Raw genomic sequence first — 17,297 nt, forward strand, 5'->3', positions numbered from 1 at the left:
ACTTAGGAGGCTGAGGCAAGGGGATTGTTTGAGCCTGGAAGGTTGAGGCTACAGTGAGCTGTGTTGTCATGACTCTGACTGCACTCCAGCTCAGGCAAGAGAATGAGACCCTGTCTCTCTCTTAAAAAAAAAAAAAAAGATGAATTCCCACTTGCCAATAATACTGAGAATACAGGGTGATTTTAGGCTTAAGCTAAATTCTAACTCCTTTCCCCACGACTGTTAACAGTTAAGCCTTTTCTGCAAAGTCAAGGATACTAATAAGCATCCTTGAAATGCTTATAAGAGAACTGTAAGAGGTTTTGGGTTTTATCACACAAGTTCCAAGGTGGAGGAGCAGTGACAGTGAGAGATAAGACAAGGTGAACAAGTTTAAAACCAAAAGCAGTGGACATTTATTCCTTAATTTTTGTGCAAGAGTGTAAAGATGCATTTGAAAGAACCTGATGGCTAGAGCATTAGCCATGGCTTTCAGGTTGGCCTAGTTTACAATCAGGAAAAGAAGGGGAAAAAAGTTAACTTGCCTAGTTCACATGAATGATGTTTCTGGCAAACACAGTCGTTTACAAGTTTCAAGCTATATTTTACTAGAGTCAAGGGAAGACTTCAAAAAGCCACATACAGTACAATTTAAAATTGGATGAACATCCTGCAAATGTTAGTGCAAAGTAATTATGTAGACTCTCCAAACAAGATTGTGCTCTTGTTTCCCAGGTTTGGTCAATGTTGCTCTTTTATGATTACAATCACAGAGGCTTAACTTACCAAATAGCAATGCCTCTGTGTTTTATGTCCTGTGTACCAAGATGTCACAAGGTTTTGATGAAATGCAGCTTAGTTTCATTAATAAAGCAAATTTCTTATTGAATTTAACAATCAGGTTCCTGGAATGCTGCATGTGTTAAGTTTCATGGAAATGCTCTTAAGCTTATGCCTCTATCTTGTTCAACAAAATCACTCTTAAGATATCCTTTTTACTATGTAACTGGAATTGTTTCATGATCTTGAAATGTAACCAGTATAAATGAACATTTCAGAAGTGGGAGAAAATCCACCACTAATCTCAGCTAGACAAACTTCTTAAAAATCAAAAAGCCTATTCACACAAAATTATATGTAATGACTGTAGTAATCAGTTTATTACACAGATTAATCATTCTTGAACGTACAAGCTCCAGAGGAGCAACTGGGTCTTTAAATATACACAAGTATTTCCATCAAATGAATTTTCACCCTTACATCCAAATAGACCTAAGCGGTTAAAAACATAAGAAAAATAAGAGCTATTAGCTATGTATTAACTGAGAAACCACATACAAACCAAAGAATATGGAAGAAAGAAGGGATGAAAGGCCAAAGGTTGAAGGGGTAGGGAAATGTAAAAGAGTTGGGAACAAAGCCCATCACACTTGATGTACTAATAGCTCCAATCCATTTAAATGTTGACCAGTTAAACTTAGACCTTAAAATGCAGGATGTGGGTAGAGTTTAATCTGGTTGGTCATAACTTTCACCTAAGACGTAGCTCCTTCGGAATAAAATGAATACAGACACAGCTTCATGTTCTTCACCTTGCTTTTCATAACTGTTTTGAGTTTAAATGGATTCCACTTAAAAATAATCTCCTACAGGTGAGTGGAGCCTTTTCTTTCCCATCCAAGCTCACACCATACCCACCACCCCCCTCACACCTTGCTGTTATCCAAATTTAAGTCAGTAAGAAAAGCTTTTAGTCTCACACCTAAGTAATGCCTGTAGAACTGGCTTGTCACACACACACTTCTCTGCTAGGAGGCAATGTTGGTACAGAAGTACAGTATTTCTAGTTTGTTGTTCCAAGTATGTACAACACGCAGCACTGCTGTATCAGGTAAACATGTGCACAGGGGAAGATGAGGCGTGGGCTCATAGAAAGCAGTCAAATGGAAATCAAAAGGACTTTCTCTTTCAGAGTTCCCCTATCTTTATTTGTAGAGGTTATCCAATAATTTCTTTAATTACATCGCATACTTCTGAGTCCATTCCCGAGCTATTCTGTTGTACCTGTACACACAAAGAGAAGCTTGGCTTAACACAGGTGTGGAGTCAGTAAGCAACAGATTCCATTCATTATCCCATCAAGTAACTTGAAGAGAGTAACTCATAGGACATTCAAGGAAAGGCCCCTTTCTATCCCAAATTTCTGATAAGCATTAATTCAATGATAATGGGAAGGATGTGTAAAATGTGAAAGTCTCCTTTAATTGCGACTTATAGAGGGTTCTGATTAAATTTTAGTATTTGTTGGCATATACCTTATTCTATACTTGATTGGCCTATTTCTACAGAAGACATCAACTCAATTCATTTATTTAAAGTACTTGAAACTATATGATTCTACATTATATAGTTCTTGAACTCATATACTAATAATGATTAAACTGACATAAGGCTGGGTGCGGTGGCTCAGACCTGTAATCCCAGCACTTTGGGAGGCTGAGTCGGGTGGATCATTTGAGCCCAGGAGTTTGAGACCAGTCTGGGCAACATGATAAAACCTTGTCTCTACAAAAAATACAAAAATTAGCAGCGTGTGGTGGCGCATGCCTGTAGTCCAAGCTACTCAGGAGGCTGAGGTGGGAAGATCGCTTGAGCTCAGGAGGCAGAGGTTGAAGTGAGCTGATATTGCAACACTGTACTACAGCCTGGGTGACAGAGTGAGGCTCTGTCTCAAAAAAAAAGGGGGGGGAAAAACCCAACTTTCCTTTCATATCAATAAAACTGGTTCTGGTAAAACTTATTTCAACAATTCGGTTGACAAAATGAATGGGTTTATTGCTTCAGAAGAATGTTTGAATAAAGTAAGCAGAGCAAATGGTTCTATAATTCTCCTATTAAAAAAGGGATGCTAGGCCGGGTACGGCGGCTCACGCCTGTTAATCCCAGCACTTTGGGAGGCTGAGGCAGGCGGATTACCTGAGGTCAAGAGTTTGAGACGGGCCTGGCCAACATGGTGAAATCCTGTCTCTACTAAAAATACAAAAAAAATTAGCTGGGCGTGGTGATGTTCACCTGTAATCCCAGCTACTCGGGAGGCTGAGGCAGCAGAATCATTTGAACCTGGGAGGTGGAGGCTGCAGTGAGCCAAGATCGTGACATTGCACTCCAGACTGGCTGACACAGCCAGACTTCAGTTCAAAAAAAAAAAAAAAGATGCTAGAAAAAAAAGAAAGATAAGGTCAGGTGTGGTAGCTCATGCCTGTAATCCTGGCACCTTGGGAGGCCAAGGCAGGAAGACTGCTTGAGGTCAGGAGTTCAAGACCAGCCTGGGCAACACATCAAGACCTAATCTCTATTAAATTTTAAAAAATAAAAAAAGGGATGCTGAGCCTGGGCAACATAGGGATACTCCATTGATACAGAAAATTTAAAAATTAGCTGGTGACCGGGTGTCATGGCTCACACCTGTAATCCCAGCACTTTGGGAGGCTGGGGCGGCTGGATAACTTGAGGTCAGGAGTTCCAGACTAGCCTGGCCAACATGGCAAAATCCTGTCTCTACTGAAAACACAAAATTTAGCCAAGAATGGTAGTGTGTGCCTGTAATCCCAGCTACTCAGGAGGCTAAAGCATGAGAATCACTTGAGCCTGGGAGGCAAAGGTTGCAGTAAGCCAAGAATGCACCACTGCACTCCACCTGGGCAATGGAGAAAGACTCGGTCTCAAAAAAAAAAATTAGCTGGATGTGATGGCATGTGCCTGTGGTCCCAGCTACTTGGGAAGCTCAGACTGGAGGACTACTTGAGCCTGGGAGGTTGAGGTTACAGTGAGCTGTGATTGTGCCACTGCATTCCAGTCTGGGCAACAGAGCAAGACCCTGACTCAAAAACAAAGCGGGGTGGGGATGGGTATGCTGGCCTCGCATGGTGGCTCATGCCTATAACAGCAGCACTTTGGGAGGCTGAGGTGGGAGGACTGCTTGAGGCCAGGAATTAGAGACCAGCCTGTGCAACACAGTGAGATCCTGTCTCTACAAACAAATAAAACAAATTAGCCAGGTGTAGTGGCGTGTACTAGCAGTCCTAACTACTGGGTAGGCTGGGGTGGGAGGATCACTTGAGCCCATGAGTTTGACACTGCAGTGAGCCACGATTGTGCCACTGTACTCCAGTCTGGGCAGAAGAGCAAGACCCTGTCTCTGAAAAAAAAAAAAGTGGGGGGTTAGAGGGTGGAGGCAGTGCGGTTTAGGAAAGTTCTGTTCAACAGTGTTCAACATTACTCCATGCTGACTTGGGAAATGACTTCTGGTAAGCATTCAGGCCCACAATTCTAAATATTGGACAAAACAGTTCTCTAATCAAAAAAATTTGTGAATAAATTCACAAATAGGAAAAAGCAAGAACCAACTGTTAGAATACCCCATTCCCAGTGTTACCTCCAATAAAAACAAAAAAGTATCTATGCCTCTCTAATCCAGTAGAATTCAAGTAATTCTTAAATTCTTTCTATTTTAACTTTAATTTTTTTTTTTTTTTTTTTTTTTTTGTAACAGGAATCTTGCTCTGTCGCCCAGGCAGGAGTGCAGTGGCGCAATTTCAGCTCACTGCAATCTCCACGTCCTGAGTTTAAGCAATTCTCCTGCCTCAGCCTCCCGAGTAGCTGGGATTACAGGTGCCCGCCATCACGCCTGGCTAATTTTTGTAGTTTTAGTAGAGATGGGGTTTCAGCCTGCTGGCCAGGCTGGTCTCAAACCCCTGACCTTGTGATCCGCCCACCCCGGCCTCCCAAAGTGCCAGGGTTACAGGCATAAGCCACCGCGCCCGGCCCTAAAAAAAAACTATTCACCCTCTCCTATCTACTTCCTCTTATAACTTCACTGAATAGTACATAAAACAACAGATGTTATTAGTGCTGGGCATGGTGGTATATGCTTATAATCCTAGCTACTCCAGAGGCTGAGGTAGGAGGACTACTTGAGCCCACGAGTTTGAGACCAACCTAGGCAACACAGCAAGACTCCATCTCAAAAGAAAAGAAGAAAAGAATAAATGCTACTAGAATACTTTTAGCTACTATCTCTTTTGATATCCTGACCACTGTTCAGTAATTCATAGTACAACTCTAAAACACCCAAATTCTACAATCAAGTTTTGTTTTTAAAAGAAATTTGGGGCTTTCATGCCTAATGGCATTTATTTACTTTCTTCCTTTAGATTATGTCAAATGGTAAAAAATCAATTCTCTTTTCCCATTAATTCACAAATACCTATAGCAGGCAAATGGGCACTTGATGAAAAATGCTTTATATATCAAAAGCCAAGCATAAGACATTAAGCTGTTGAAAAATATACCATAGGAAAATTTTTGTATGGGCATGGTGGCTCACACCTGTAATTCCAGCACTTTGGGAGGCCTAGGCAGGAAGATCATTTGAGGTCAGGAGTTCGAAACCAGCCTGGCCAACATGGTGAAAGTCTCTATTAAAACTACAAAAAAAATGAGCCTGGTGTGGTGGCCTGCAACTGTAATCCCATCTACTCGGGAGGCTGAGGCATGAGAATCATTTGAACCCAGGAGGCGGAGGTTGCAGTGAGCCAAGACTGCACCACTGCACTCCAGCCTGGGTGACAGAGTGAGACCCTGTTTCAAAAAAAAAAGTTTTTGCAGACAAGAGGAGTCACATGAAACAATCAGGGATAAGACTGGCATCATCTACTTATAATACTCCTCAATGCATATATTCTTTTCTAGCCCCAGGAGAGTATATTAGGACTTCACTTTAAATATCTGGCCCATATTCAGCCCTTAAACAAGAAAGATTTGTGATAAACATCTCCATCCCACCACAGATAACTTTCCATCTTGAGGCCATACTTACTTTTCTCTATCTGTTTTGTAGATCCGAGCAATCTCAGGCACTAAAGGATCATCTGGATTGGGATCACACAACAGAGAACAGATGGATAAGAGTACTAGAATGAAAAAAATCGTATAAATTAGTAGAGGATAAAAGCAAAGGGTTGAGAGAAACATGAGATGCCAAAACAGGAGAAAATTCTAAGAATTTATATTGTAATGCCTAGCAGCTTTGTAAGTTTTACTTAACTTTATATTAACAGTAACCAACAAGGATTTTTTTTTTCTTTCTTTTATAGCAGAGTTGGGGTTTTACCATGTTGGCCAGGCTGGTCTCGAACTCCTGACCTCAGGTGATCCACCCACCTCGGCCTCCCAAAGTCCTGGGATTACAGGCGTGAGCCACAGTACCTGGCCTAATTTTTGTATTTTTAGTAGAGTCAGGGTTTCGCCATGTTGGTCAGGCTGGTCTTGAACTCCTGACCTTGTGATTCACCCACGTAGACCTCCCAAAGTGCTGGGATTACAAGCATGAGCCACCACGCCTGGCAAATAGTTTTTTGAGACGGAGTCTCACTCTGTCGCCCAGACTGGAGTGTAGTGGCGCGATCTCGGCCCGTTGCAAGCCGCACCTCCCGGGTTCATGCCATTCTCCTGCCTCGGCCTCCCGAGTAGCTGGGACTACTGGCACCCACCACCATGCCCGGCTCATTTTTTTGTATTTTTAGTAGAGACAGGGTTTCACCATGTTAGCCAGGATGCTCTCGATCTCCTGACCTCGTGATCCACTGCGCCCAGTCTACCAACAAGGATTTTAAGAAGCTTCAACAGACTTCAGGTTAGGTCATTAAAAAACAAAAATGAAGGCCGGGTGCAGTGGCTCATGCCTGTAATCCCAGCACTTTGGGAGGCGGAGGCGAGTGGATCACGAGGTCAAGAGATTTAAACCATTCTGGCCAACATGGTGAAACCCCATCTCTACTAAAAATACAAAAATTAGCTGGGCGTGGTGGCGCGTGCCTGTAGTCCCAGCTACTTGGGAGACTGAGGCCGGAGAATCGCTTGAACCTGGGAGGCGGAGGTTGCTGTGAGCTGAGATCATAGCATTGCACTCCAGCCTGGGCGACAGAGCAAAAATCCATCTCCAAAAAAATAGTAATAATAATAAATAAAAAATAAAATAAAACAAATAGCAGAAAATTAATGTTAAACGGCATCCTGGTCTCCCAGATACGAATATAAGCCCCTTTGTGCAAAGTCTCACAATAATCCCATAATATAAGAGTTGATATGACTGTCTCTATGCCTGAACCCCTAAGAGAGCTGGCCCAGACAGGTGCAGTGACGTGTTCAATGTCCCTGGCTAGAAATTAGAATAGAATTAAAACTTGATCTAAATCCTAGACCAAGAACATTTTTCAGATCCCATAAAATTCAATTTTTTAGAAGCCCATATTCAAGGATAAATGGCTTTCAAAATTCCAAAGACAGGCCAAGTAAGAGGGCTCACTCCTGTAATCCTAGCACCTTTTAGGAGGCCACAGCAGAAGGATCGCTTCAGGCCAGGAGTCTGAGATCAGCCTAGGCAACACAGTGAGATTCTGTCTCTACAAAAAATTAAAAAATTAGCTAGATGTGGTGGCACACTCCTATGGTCCCAGCTACTCAGGAGGCTAAGGTGGGAGGATCACTTACACCCAGGAGGTTAAGGCTGTATTGACCTGTGTTCGCACCACTGCACTCCACCCTGGGTGACAGAGTGAGACCCTGTCTCAAAAAGGAAAAAAAAAAAAAAAAAAGACAGCCACACTACTGAATATTCTTAGCAAAAATGACAACCATAAAATCCAACAATCACTGTTTTCCAGTGGCAGGCACCACATTCAGACAATTGTTTTGTTTAATTTTCAGTTGAAAACAATTTAGTCTACATCAAGAACATAAATGCAAACACTTGCCCCCAAAAGGAGATGGTCACACACTCATTACAGAGAATACAACATACTTCTATGAATGTCTCAAATTCTCTTCAGTGACGATTTAGAATCTCATCTAAGTCACTTCCTCGGTGACAATCTGGGATGTAGCAGACAAATCTCAATAGTGTAATTTCCTTTATTCAATCTGTCATTAACTTGTTTTAAAATATTTATTTATGGCCGGGCGCGGTGGCTCAAGCCTGTAATCCCAGCACTTTGGGAGGCCGAGACGGGCGGATCACAAGGTCAGGAGATCGAGACCATCCTGGCTAACACGGCGAAACCCCGTCTCTACTAAAAACACAAAAAATTAGCCGGGCGAGGTGGCGGCGCCTGTGGTCCCAGCTACTCGGGAGGCTGAGGCAGGAGAATGGCGTGAACCCGGGAGGCGGAGCTTGCAGTGAGCTGAGATCTGGCCACTGCACTCCAGCCTGGGCGACAGAGCGAGACTCCGTCTCAAAAAAAAAAAAAAAAAAAAAAAAAAAAAAATTTATTTATTTATTATTTATTTAGAGACAGGGTCTCACTCTTTCGCCCAGGCTGGAGTGCAGTGGCGTGATCTTGGATCATTTCAGCCTAAACCTCCCGGGCTCAAGTCATCCTCCCACCTCACTCTATAGGGGAGACTACAGGTGAGTGCCACCACGTCCAACTAATTTTCTTTGTATTTTTTGTAGAGGTTGGGTTTTGCCATGTTGGCCAGGCTAGTCTTGATCTCCTAGGCTCAAGTGATCCACCTGTCTTGGCCTCCGGAAGTGCTGGGATTACAGGTGTGAACCACCACACCCGGCCATATCTATCATTAACTTATGCATTCCTTACTGAATGCAAAGGGGGCATAAAGTCACTGATTACATTAAGTTCAGTAGCCTCTGACATAATGAAATAAATTTAAATCCTTCTATACTAATGCTAATAGAGAGCAGCCATCTTTCTTTTCTCTAAAGTTCTGTACCAAGAGATAATAACTCTCAGCCTACTTTACTCCCAGCACATAAATTCAGCAAGGAAAGGATTCGCTCATATTCCTATCAAATCTATCCTATATAGATCAAGGGCTTCTGAGAAGTAAAGAAAAAGTTGACATGCCCTATTCGGTTTGGTAACAAAAATGCTATTTCCTTGCCTTAAGAGTATATGAAAAGTTTTTTAAAAAAAATCAGGAAAGATGTTTTGTGACTCTTCATTCCTGTTGCCCACAGTTCTGGCAGTTGGCATTCCAAAACCATTTTCCCACTGTCAGGTGTCATCACCTGAAGCCCTCTTCAAGCATAGAACATTCTAACATCAATTAAGAAAGACTTCAGGTATTTCCTGGAAATGACAACAGGAAGTTAGAAATTTTTGAATGTTCCTTTAACTGATTCTTCTAAATATTCTAATAAGTCAACTTTAAAGCACAGGTTTTAAAGAAAGGGCTTTTCCTTCTTTCCAGGAAAGGAAAGTAGGGCACTGGCTATCTGGACCTTGTGAAGATTCTTAGTACACTACTTAGCTTCTTGAATTCATGAAAAATTCATTTTGGTTTATAATATACTGATATGGTTTGGATCTGTGTCCCCACACAAATCTCATGTTCAACTGTAATCCCCAACGTTGGAAGTGGGGCCTGGTGGGAGGCGACTGGATCATGGGGGTGCATCCTTCATGAATGGTTTAACACCACCCCTTTGATGCTGTTCTTGTGATAGAGTTCTCATGAGATCTGGCTAATAGTGTGTGGCACCTCCCCCCATCTCTCTCTCGGTCCTGCTACTGCCATGAGGCTCATGGCACAGGTGGCTCCCCCTTTGCCTTCTGCCACGAGTAAAAGCTCCCTCAAGGCTCCCCGGAAGCAGATGCTGCCATGCTTTCTGTATAGTCCACAGAACTGTGAGCCAATTAAACTTTCTTTTTTTTTTTTTTGAGATGCAGTTTCACTCTTGTTGCCCAGGCTGGAGTGCAATGGCGCGATCCCAGCTTCCTGCAACCTCTGCCTCCCGGATTCAAGCGATTCTCCTGCCTCAGCCTCCCAAGTAGCTGGGATTACAGGCATGCCCCACCATGCCCAGCTAATTTCTGTATTTTTGGTAGAGATGGGGTTTCTTCATGTTGGTCAGGCTGGTCTCAAACTCCCGACCTCAGGTGATCTGCCCACCTTGGCCTCCCAAAGTGCTGGGATTACAAGCGGAGCAACTGCGCCCAACAAACCTCTTTTCTTTATAAATTATGCAGTCTCAGGTATTTCTTTATAGCAGTGCAAGAATGGGCTGATATATATACCTTTTTCTGTAAAGATAATAACTCTTATTTCTATAACCTGTATAGTTTCTTCATTGAACTTTTACCTATACATATTCATCAGTATTACTTTTTTTTTTTTTTTTTTTTGAGACAGAGTCTCGCTTTGTTGCCCAGGCTGGAGCACAGTGATGTGATGTTGGCTCACTGCAACCTCCGCCTCCCAGGTTCCCAGGTTCAAGCAATTCTTGTGCCTCAGCCTCCTGAGTAGTTGGGTCTATAGACACACACCACCCTGCCTGGCTAAGTTTTGTATTATTGGTAGAAATGGGGTTTCACTATGTTGGCCAGGCTGTTCTTAAACTCCTGACCTTAAGTGATCCACCTTCCTCGGCCTCTCAAAGTGGATTACAGTCATTACTGCACCTGGCCAGTATTTTCACTAGTGTTACAACGACAGTTACTTTCACTTCTAAAAACATATAATCAAATGGCTTTATGGCACACTTATCTGCTTCCTTTCGTTTTTTTTCAGTTTTTTTTTTTTTTAAATATATATATATATTTAGGTCCCCATCATGGATCTTCAAAGTAGAGGAAATACTGGGTCAAAATTTCTATCCTTGAAGACAGACTATATGTTAAAAGAATAATATCATACAGGATTAAGGCGTTTCATAGAACTACTTGCCCATACATTCAATTTACAAAAAGGGAATCATTAAAACCTTAAACCTGAGACAGTTAATACAATCAAATTCAACAAAATGGCACTGCAATTATTTTAAAGGATAGCTATCCAGATAGAACCTAACAAATCAAACTTGTAACAGTCCTTATCATTTACAATAGCTGAAAAAAAATCAATGCTAGGCAAGAGAAGGGGAAGAACAAAAAGAGATACGGCAATAATTTCAGCTATCTTGCGCCTCCAACACCCCACCCCACCCCACCAAAACACACCTCTCACATAATTCCACTTATCTTGGTCCCATTACTAGATTTACATCTCTATTGCTATTTGGTGAAGGAAGTGTAACCAACGGGAACTTCACCAGGCCAGGCACAGGTCCATAAACACTTTCTCAAGTAGCTCTTGAATTGTAAGGGGGCCCACCAAAAGAAAAGGGGACACACTTCTCTAAAAAACTACTTCACTACAACTTTTTTAAAAATGTGGTTCTCTGGCATCCTGTTTCTATTTCTGCCTAGGACTCTAAAAATTTTAAATTAATGCCTCAGAGTTTTGTTTGCTTTAAAAATTAAATTTCTTTCCTCAGCTGTCGCGAAGGTGCTCGGTCCTTCCGAGAAAGCTAAGGCCGCGTTGGAGTGAGAGCCTCACTTCATCCGGCGACTAGCACCGCGTCCGGCAGCGCCAGCCCCACACTTGCCCGCGCTATGGCCTCCGTCTCCGAGCTCGCCTGCATCTACTCGGCCCTCATTCTGCATGATGATGAGGTGACCGTCACGGAGGATAAGATCAATGCCCTCATTAAAGCAGCCGGTGTAAATGTTGAACCTTTTTGGCCTGGCTTGTTTGCAAAGGCCCTGGCCAATGTCAACATTGGGAGCCTCATCTGCAATGTAGGGGCTGGTGGACCTGCTCCAGCAGCTGGTGCTGCACCAGCAGGAGGTCCTGCCCCCTCCACTGCTGCTGCTCCAGCTGAGGAGAAGAAAGTGGAAGCAAAGAAAGAAGAATCCGAGGAGTCTGATGATGACATGGGCTTTGGTCTTTTTGACTAAATCTCTTTTATAACGTGTTCAATAAAAAGCTGAACTTTAAAAAAAAAAAAAAAAAAATTAAATTTGTGGGCCGGGCGAGGTGGCTCAAGCCTGTAATCCCAGCACTTTGGGAGGCCGAGACGGGCGGATCACGAGGTCAGGAGATCGAGACCATCCTGGCTAACACAGTGAAACCCCGTCTCTACTAAAAATACAAAAACTTAGCCGGGCGAGGTGGCAGGCGCCTGTAGTCCCAGCTACTCGGGAGGCTGAGGCAGGAGAATGGCGTGAACCCGGGAGGCGGAGCTTGCAGTGAGCTGAGATCCGGCCACTGCACTCCAGCCTGGGTGACAGAGCGAGACTCCGTCTCAAAAAAAAAAAAAAAAAAAAAAAAAATTAAATTTGTGGCCAGGAGTGGTGGCTCACACCTGTAATCCCAGCCCTTTGGGAGGCCAAGACAGGCGGATCACCTGAGGTTGGGAGTTCAAGACTAGCCTGACCAACATGGAGAAACCCCGTCTCTACTAAAAATACAAAATTAGCCAGGTGTGGTGGCGCATGCCCTGTAATCCCAGCTGCTCAGAAGGCTGAAGCAGGATAATGGCTTGAACCTGAGAGGTGGAGGCTGCAGTGAGCCGAGATTGTGCCACTGCACTCCAGCCTGGGCAACAAGAGTGAAACTCCTTCTCAAAAAAAAAAAAAAAAATTTAAGATTGAGTCTTGACATCCAAGTTATAACATGACAAATACTCAACACTTTTGACAACCGTGCCTTTATCCCAGTTTTTGGAGTACTTACAAGGAACCAGTTAACTGTCCGTTTTTGCTTCTTTAATCTTCATAACAACAATGAAATATTTATTATTGTTCCTTTTCTACTGATGACAAAACTGAGGAATACAGGGGCCAATGTGTCTCAAGTCTCATTTATTAAGAGGTGGATCTGAGATCTGCACACAGGCAATTGGATCTAGAATCTATGTTCTTTACTGTGAAACTACGTTGCTTCCTGTCTAAACACATGCGTTAAACAAATGCTAAATTATAAGCAGATAATTTCTACTAAAAATACAAAAATTAGTTGGGCGTGGTGGTGGGCGCCTGTAATCCCAGCTACTCGGGAGGCTGAAGCAGGAGAATTGCTTGAACCCCGGAGGCGGAGGTTGCAGTCAGTCAAGATCGTACCATTGCACTTCAGCCTGGGCAACAAGAGTGAAACTCTGTCTCAAAAAAAAACAAAAAACAAAAATTCATACACCACATTTCACCACACAAATACCAAAACTAACATTATTTGTCTATTTCTGGCCACTTAACATCCTTTTTTTTTTGAGATGGAGTCTTGCTCTGTTGCCCAGGCTGGAGTGCAGTGGCGCGATCTCGGCTCACTGCAAGCTCCGCCTCCTGGGTTCATGCCATTCTCCTGCCTCAGCCTCCCAAGTAGCTGGGACTACAGGCGCCCACCACCATGCCCAGCTAATTCTTTTGTATTTTTAGTAAAGACAGGGTTTCACCGTGTTAGCCAGGATGGTCTCGATCTCCTAACCTCGTGATCCACCCGCCTCGGCCTCCCAAAGTGCTGGGATTACAGGCGTGAGCCACCGCGCCTGGCCTCACTTAACATACTTTTATATGTAACTCTTGTTACAGTGTATATGCCTTTTTTCTTTTTTCTGCTTTTCTCAAACACAGTATTTTCCTATTTTTGCAATATTTGTAAAGTTCAATACTTTTTTTTTTTGGCGATAGAGTCTCCCTCTGTCACCCAGGTTAGAGTGCAGTGGTACCATCTTGGCTCACTGCAACCTCTGTCTCCTGGGTTCGAGTGATTCTCCTGCCTCAGCCTCCTGAGTAGTTGGGCACACGCCATCACACCCAGGAGTGTACAGGCACGTGTCATCACACCTGGCTAATTTTTGTATTTTTAGTAAAGATAGGGTTTTGCCATGTTGGCCAAGCTGGTCTCGAACTTCTAGTCTCAAGTGATCTGCCCACCTCAGCCTCACAAACTGCTGGGATTATAGGCATGAACCACTGTGCCTGGCCAGGGTCAATACTCTCTTAAATGCAAGTGCTAGAACCCATTTATTTTTTCCTCTTCTGTAAGTAACCTCTAATTTTCAGAACTAAATCACACTGTCACAAATGTACTTGCATACAAAGTTTTTTCAGCATTTGGGATTGTTTTCTTAGTATAAATAAATGAAACTAGAATTATTGGGTAAATGGGCATGGATGATTAAGTATCTTAACACATACTGGCAGACTGGGCTCTACAAACCTATACCTCTACTTGAAGTATAGAGTATTCATTTCAATATACCTCATTAGCATTTTGTCTCCTTTTAAAAATATCTTTGTTAATTAAAAAGGTAAAAAAAGGGAATGTAACATTCATTTATTTATTCTTTGGTTCCCCTGTGTCCACTCATCTATTAGGATCTGAATTTTTTTCTGATTTTTGTACTTCATATTTTAAACATATTAATCCATTACCATATTTGATTTTTCTCTTAAACAACTGATTTCATTTTCACAAAAGTACATCCAGTAAGCTCTTTTATCACCTCTCAGAGTAGAGCGGTGAGATCTGATAAAGATTCTTTTTTTTTTTTGAGACAGAGTCTTGCTGTGTCCCCCAGGCTGGCCAGGCTGGCCAGGCTGGAGTGCAGTGGCATGATCTCGGCTCACTGCAACCTCCGCCTCCCGGGTTCAAGCGATTCTCCTGCCTCAGCCTAAAATACAAAAATTAGCCGGGCATGGTGGCGGATGCCTGTAATCCCAGCTACTAGGGAGGCTGAGGCAGGAGAATCACTTGAACCCGGGAGGCAGAGGTTGCAATGAGCCAAGATTGCACCACTGCAGTCCAGCCTGGGCGACGAAGTGAGACTCCATCTCAAAAAATATATATATATAGAGAGAGAGAGAGAAAATTTTAATCCAACTGTGATTTCATCTGGGAATAATGAGAGAGAGAGTATTTTAATCCAACTGTGATTTCATCTGGGAATAATGTTCAAGGGTTGTACAATTTCAAATCAACACATAAGACAACTACATCGCTCAGTTCATTGATATAGAAACCTAAAGACAAGAGCTGGTAAAATATTTACCAATATTTCGTTCTTCAAGAACCTAATGTCTATGTTCACAGTATAAGCATTTGCCTAAAGGGCTGATCTATTTCCTGTTCTGGAATAGTATCTATTTTTTCCATTCATGAATCTCAAGGTTGGAAGAGATGTTAATTGTGTTTATGCTCTAAAAAAACATTCATGCCAGTGTCCATCTTTTTTTTTTTTTTGTGAGATAGCGTCTCACTCTGTTGCCCAGGCTGGAGTGCAGTGGCATGATCTCCGCTCACTGCAAGCTCCGCCTCCTGGGTTCACACCATTCTCCTGCCTCAGCCTCCCGAGTAGCTGGGACTACAGGCACCCACCACCATGCCCGGCTAATTCTTTTGTATTTTTAGTAAAGACAGGGTTTCACCGTGTTAGCCAGGATGGTCTCGATCTCCTGACCTTGTGATCCGCCCACCTCGGCCTCCCAAAGTGCTGGGATTACAGGCATGAGCCACCGCGCCCGGCCCAGTGTCCATCTTCTAACCTATGCTTGAGTAGCACAACTGACAAAGTAGTCACTATACCAACGAACACTTTTGCTTGAAAAATCCAACTCGTTTTCAGTTCTCAAGGTCCATTTCAGAATAAGAAGCATTACTATCTCTTCTTAAAAGAAAAATAATCTTTTCAAAAATAAGTAACTCTAAAAAGACAAAAGACACGGTTGCGTTATCTTGATATCAAATACCCATTGTTACCTTTTGAAATAGTTAGTGCTGGAGACCACTGTGATCGTAGAATATCAAGACAAATGCTGCCATTACTGTTAATATTTGGATGATAAATTCTTGTCGTAAATGCAACCTACAGAAAGAAAGGAAATTTTCTATAAACTAGTTTATTAGTATTATAGAAAGCACATTAAAAACTGCCACATTCCAATTAATTACCTTAGGTGGTTTGAAGGGGTAATCTGTTGGGAAATGAATTGTCAAGAAAAATACTCCACCCTGATAGGGACTGTCATTCTGTTGATAAAAGAAAAGTGGGATTAAAATGAGTAAATTACATAAACTGCTTATTCTGAATTTAATCTGAATACTTACTGGCCCCATTATTGTAGCTTGCCAATGGAACACTGAAAAATAACAAGAAAAAAGTCACCATGTAACAATATCTACATTGTATCTGTGCCATAGTAACATATCATTCCCCTTCTAATCCAAATTCATTTATAAATAATATGAGTATGAGCAAGATGAGGAACATAAAATAACAGTCTAAAGAAACAAGAAAAATGACTAGAATGGCCTAGAACACTGATAAGGTGCTCAATGAAAAATATTTGGAGCCAGGTGTGGTGGCTCACACCTGTAATCCCAACACTTTGAGAGGCTTTGAGAAGTGGAGGCTGCAATAAGCCATGACTGCGCCACTGCGAGACTCTCTCAAAAACAAAACAAAAAAAAGTATTTGGGCTAAAACTTCTTGAAACTTCATGTCAGAGAAACAAACTTATTGACAAGGCTCATAGTTCTACTTTTAAATAGCTATTTCTTTACCTCACGGGGTAAATCATTTCTTCAAAACAATTACATATAATATACTTTTTTTTTTTTTTGAGACAGAGTCTCACTCTATCGCCCAGGCTGGAATGCAGTGGCACCAATTTCGGCTCATGCAACCTCCGCCTCCCAGGTTCAAGCAATTCTTCTGCCTCAGCCTCCCAAGTAGCTGGGACTACAGACAAGTGCCACCACACCTGGCTAATTTTTGTAGTTTTAGTAGAAACAAGGTTTTGCCACATTTGGCCAGGTCTCAAACTCCTGACCTCAGATGATCCACCCACCTCGGCCTCCCAAAGCTGGGATTACGGGCATGACTTCTTTTATAATGCTGGTATACGGGGGACAAAACAGTAAAGTCAAGGTAGATAATACTCAAATTAAGAAAGACTGGTTTTAACAATGAGAACAAATTTCTAAAAACTCTTGTGTAGGTCTGTACATTACTGGTCCTCATTAAAGAAACAAAAGCATCATCTCTTCTAACGTAGAGGATAAGTTAAAGAGGAAAAAAGAGAAAAAAAGGAGTGAAATTTAAAAAGAAAATATTAGCTAAAAGCCCAAGGTTGATTACAAGCTCTAGGGATACTTCCAATAAGTTATAAACTTGTTCAATAAATAAATATCTTCCAAATGCAGAAAATGGTGCTTGTTCCATGTTCTCATGTTACTAAGTGCAGTATGAGAGATCAAAAGCCAGAGTTTTTATTTATAAGCAAGCTACTACTTAGTATACTTAACATTCATACTATGATCTGAGCAACCTAAGGGAAGTTGTCACTGGGGTTATATTTGAACAACCCAAACCAGATAACTCTTGTCACAAGGTAGAAGAAACATGAAGACTAAGAAGCCATATAAAAATCCACCAGAATGTCAGTCCAAATCCTAAAGTTCCTTCCAACCTCCTTAAT

The 17,297-nt window shown here is 42.2% G+C and overlaps 2 protein-coding genes across 6 annotated transcripts in view; one reads left to right on the forward strand and one right to left on the reverse strand.

Annotated features, from left to right (window-relative positions):
• Positions 1-1,110: 1,110 nt before the first annotated feature.
• UBE2D2 (ubiquitin conjugating enzyme E2 D2) overlaps positions 1,111-17,297 on the reverse strand; it is a 67,428-nt gene continuing 51,241 nt past the window's right edge. For 2 of the 5 annotated variants that reach the window (XM_050795095.1, XM_050795091.1), the window contains 5 exons: positions 15,925-15,956; positions 15,769-15,846; positions 15,577-15,682; positions 5,858-5,951; positions 1,111-2,043 (listed from right to left, as the gene is read on the reverse strand). In XM_050795095.1, coding sequence (XP_050651052.1) covers positions 1,998-2,043; positions 5,858-5,951; positions 15,577-15,682; positions 15,769-15,846; positions 15,925-15,956 — 356 coding nt within the window. In that variant the 3' untranslated portion in view covers positions 1,111-1,997. The other 3 variants (XM_050795092.1, XM_050795093.1, XM_050795094.1) reach the window with 2 other exon arrangements.
• Positions 11,303-11,846, forward strand: LOC126957343 (60S acidic ribosomal protein P1). Its single transcript, XM_050795103.1, has one exon. The coding sequence runs from the start codon at positions 11,433-11,435 to the stop codon at positions 11,775-11,777; it is 345 nt and encodes a 114-aa protein (XP_050651060.1). The 5' UTR covers positions 11,303-11,432; the 3' UTR covers positions 11,778-11,846.

This window comes from Macaca thibetana, chromosome 6 (assembly GCF_024542745.1).
Source record: "Macaca thibetana thibetana isolate TM-01 chromosome 6, ASM2454274v1, whole genome shotgun sequence".
Classification (NCBI taxonomy): Eukaryota; Metazoa; Chordata; class Mammalia; order Primates; family Cercopithecidae; genus Macaca; species Macaca thibetana.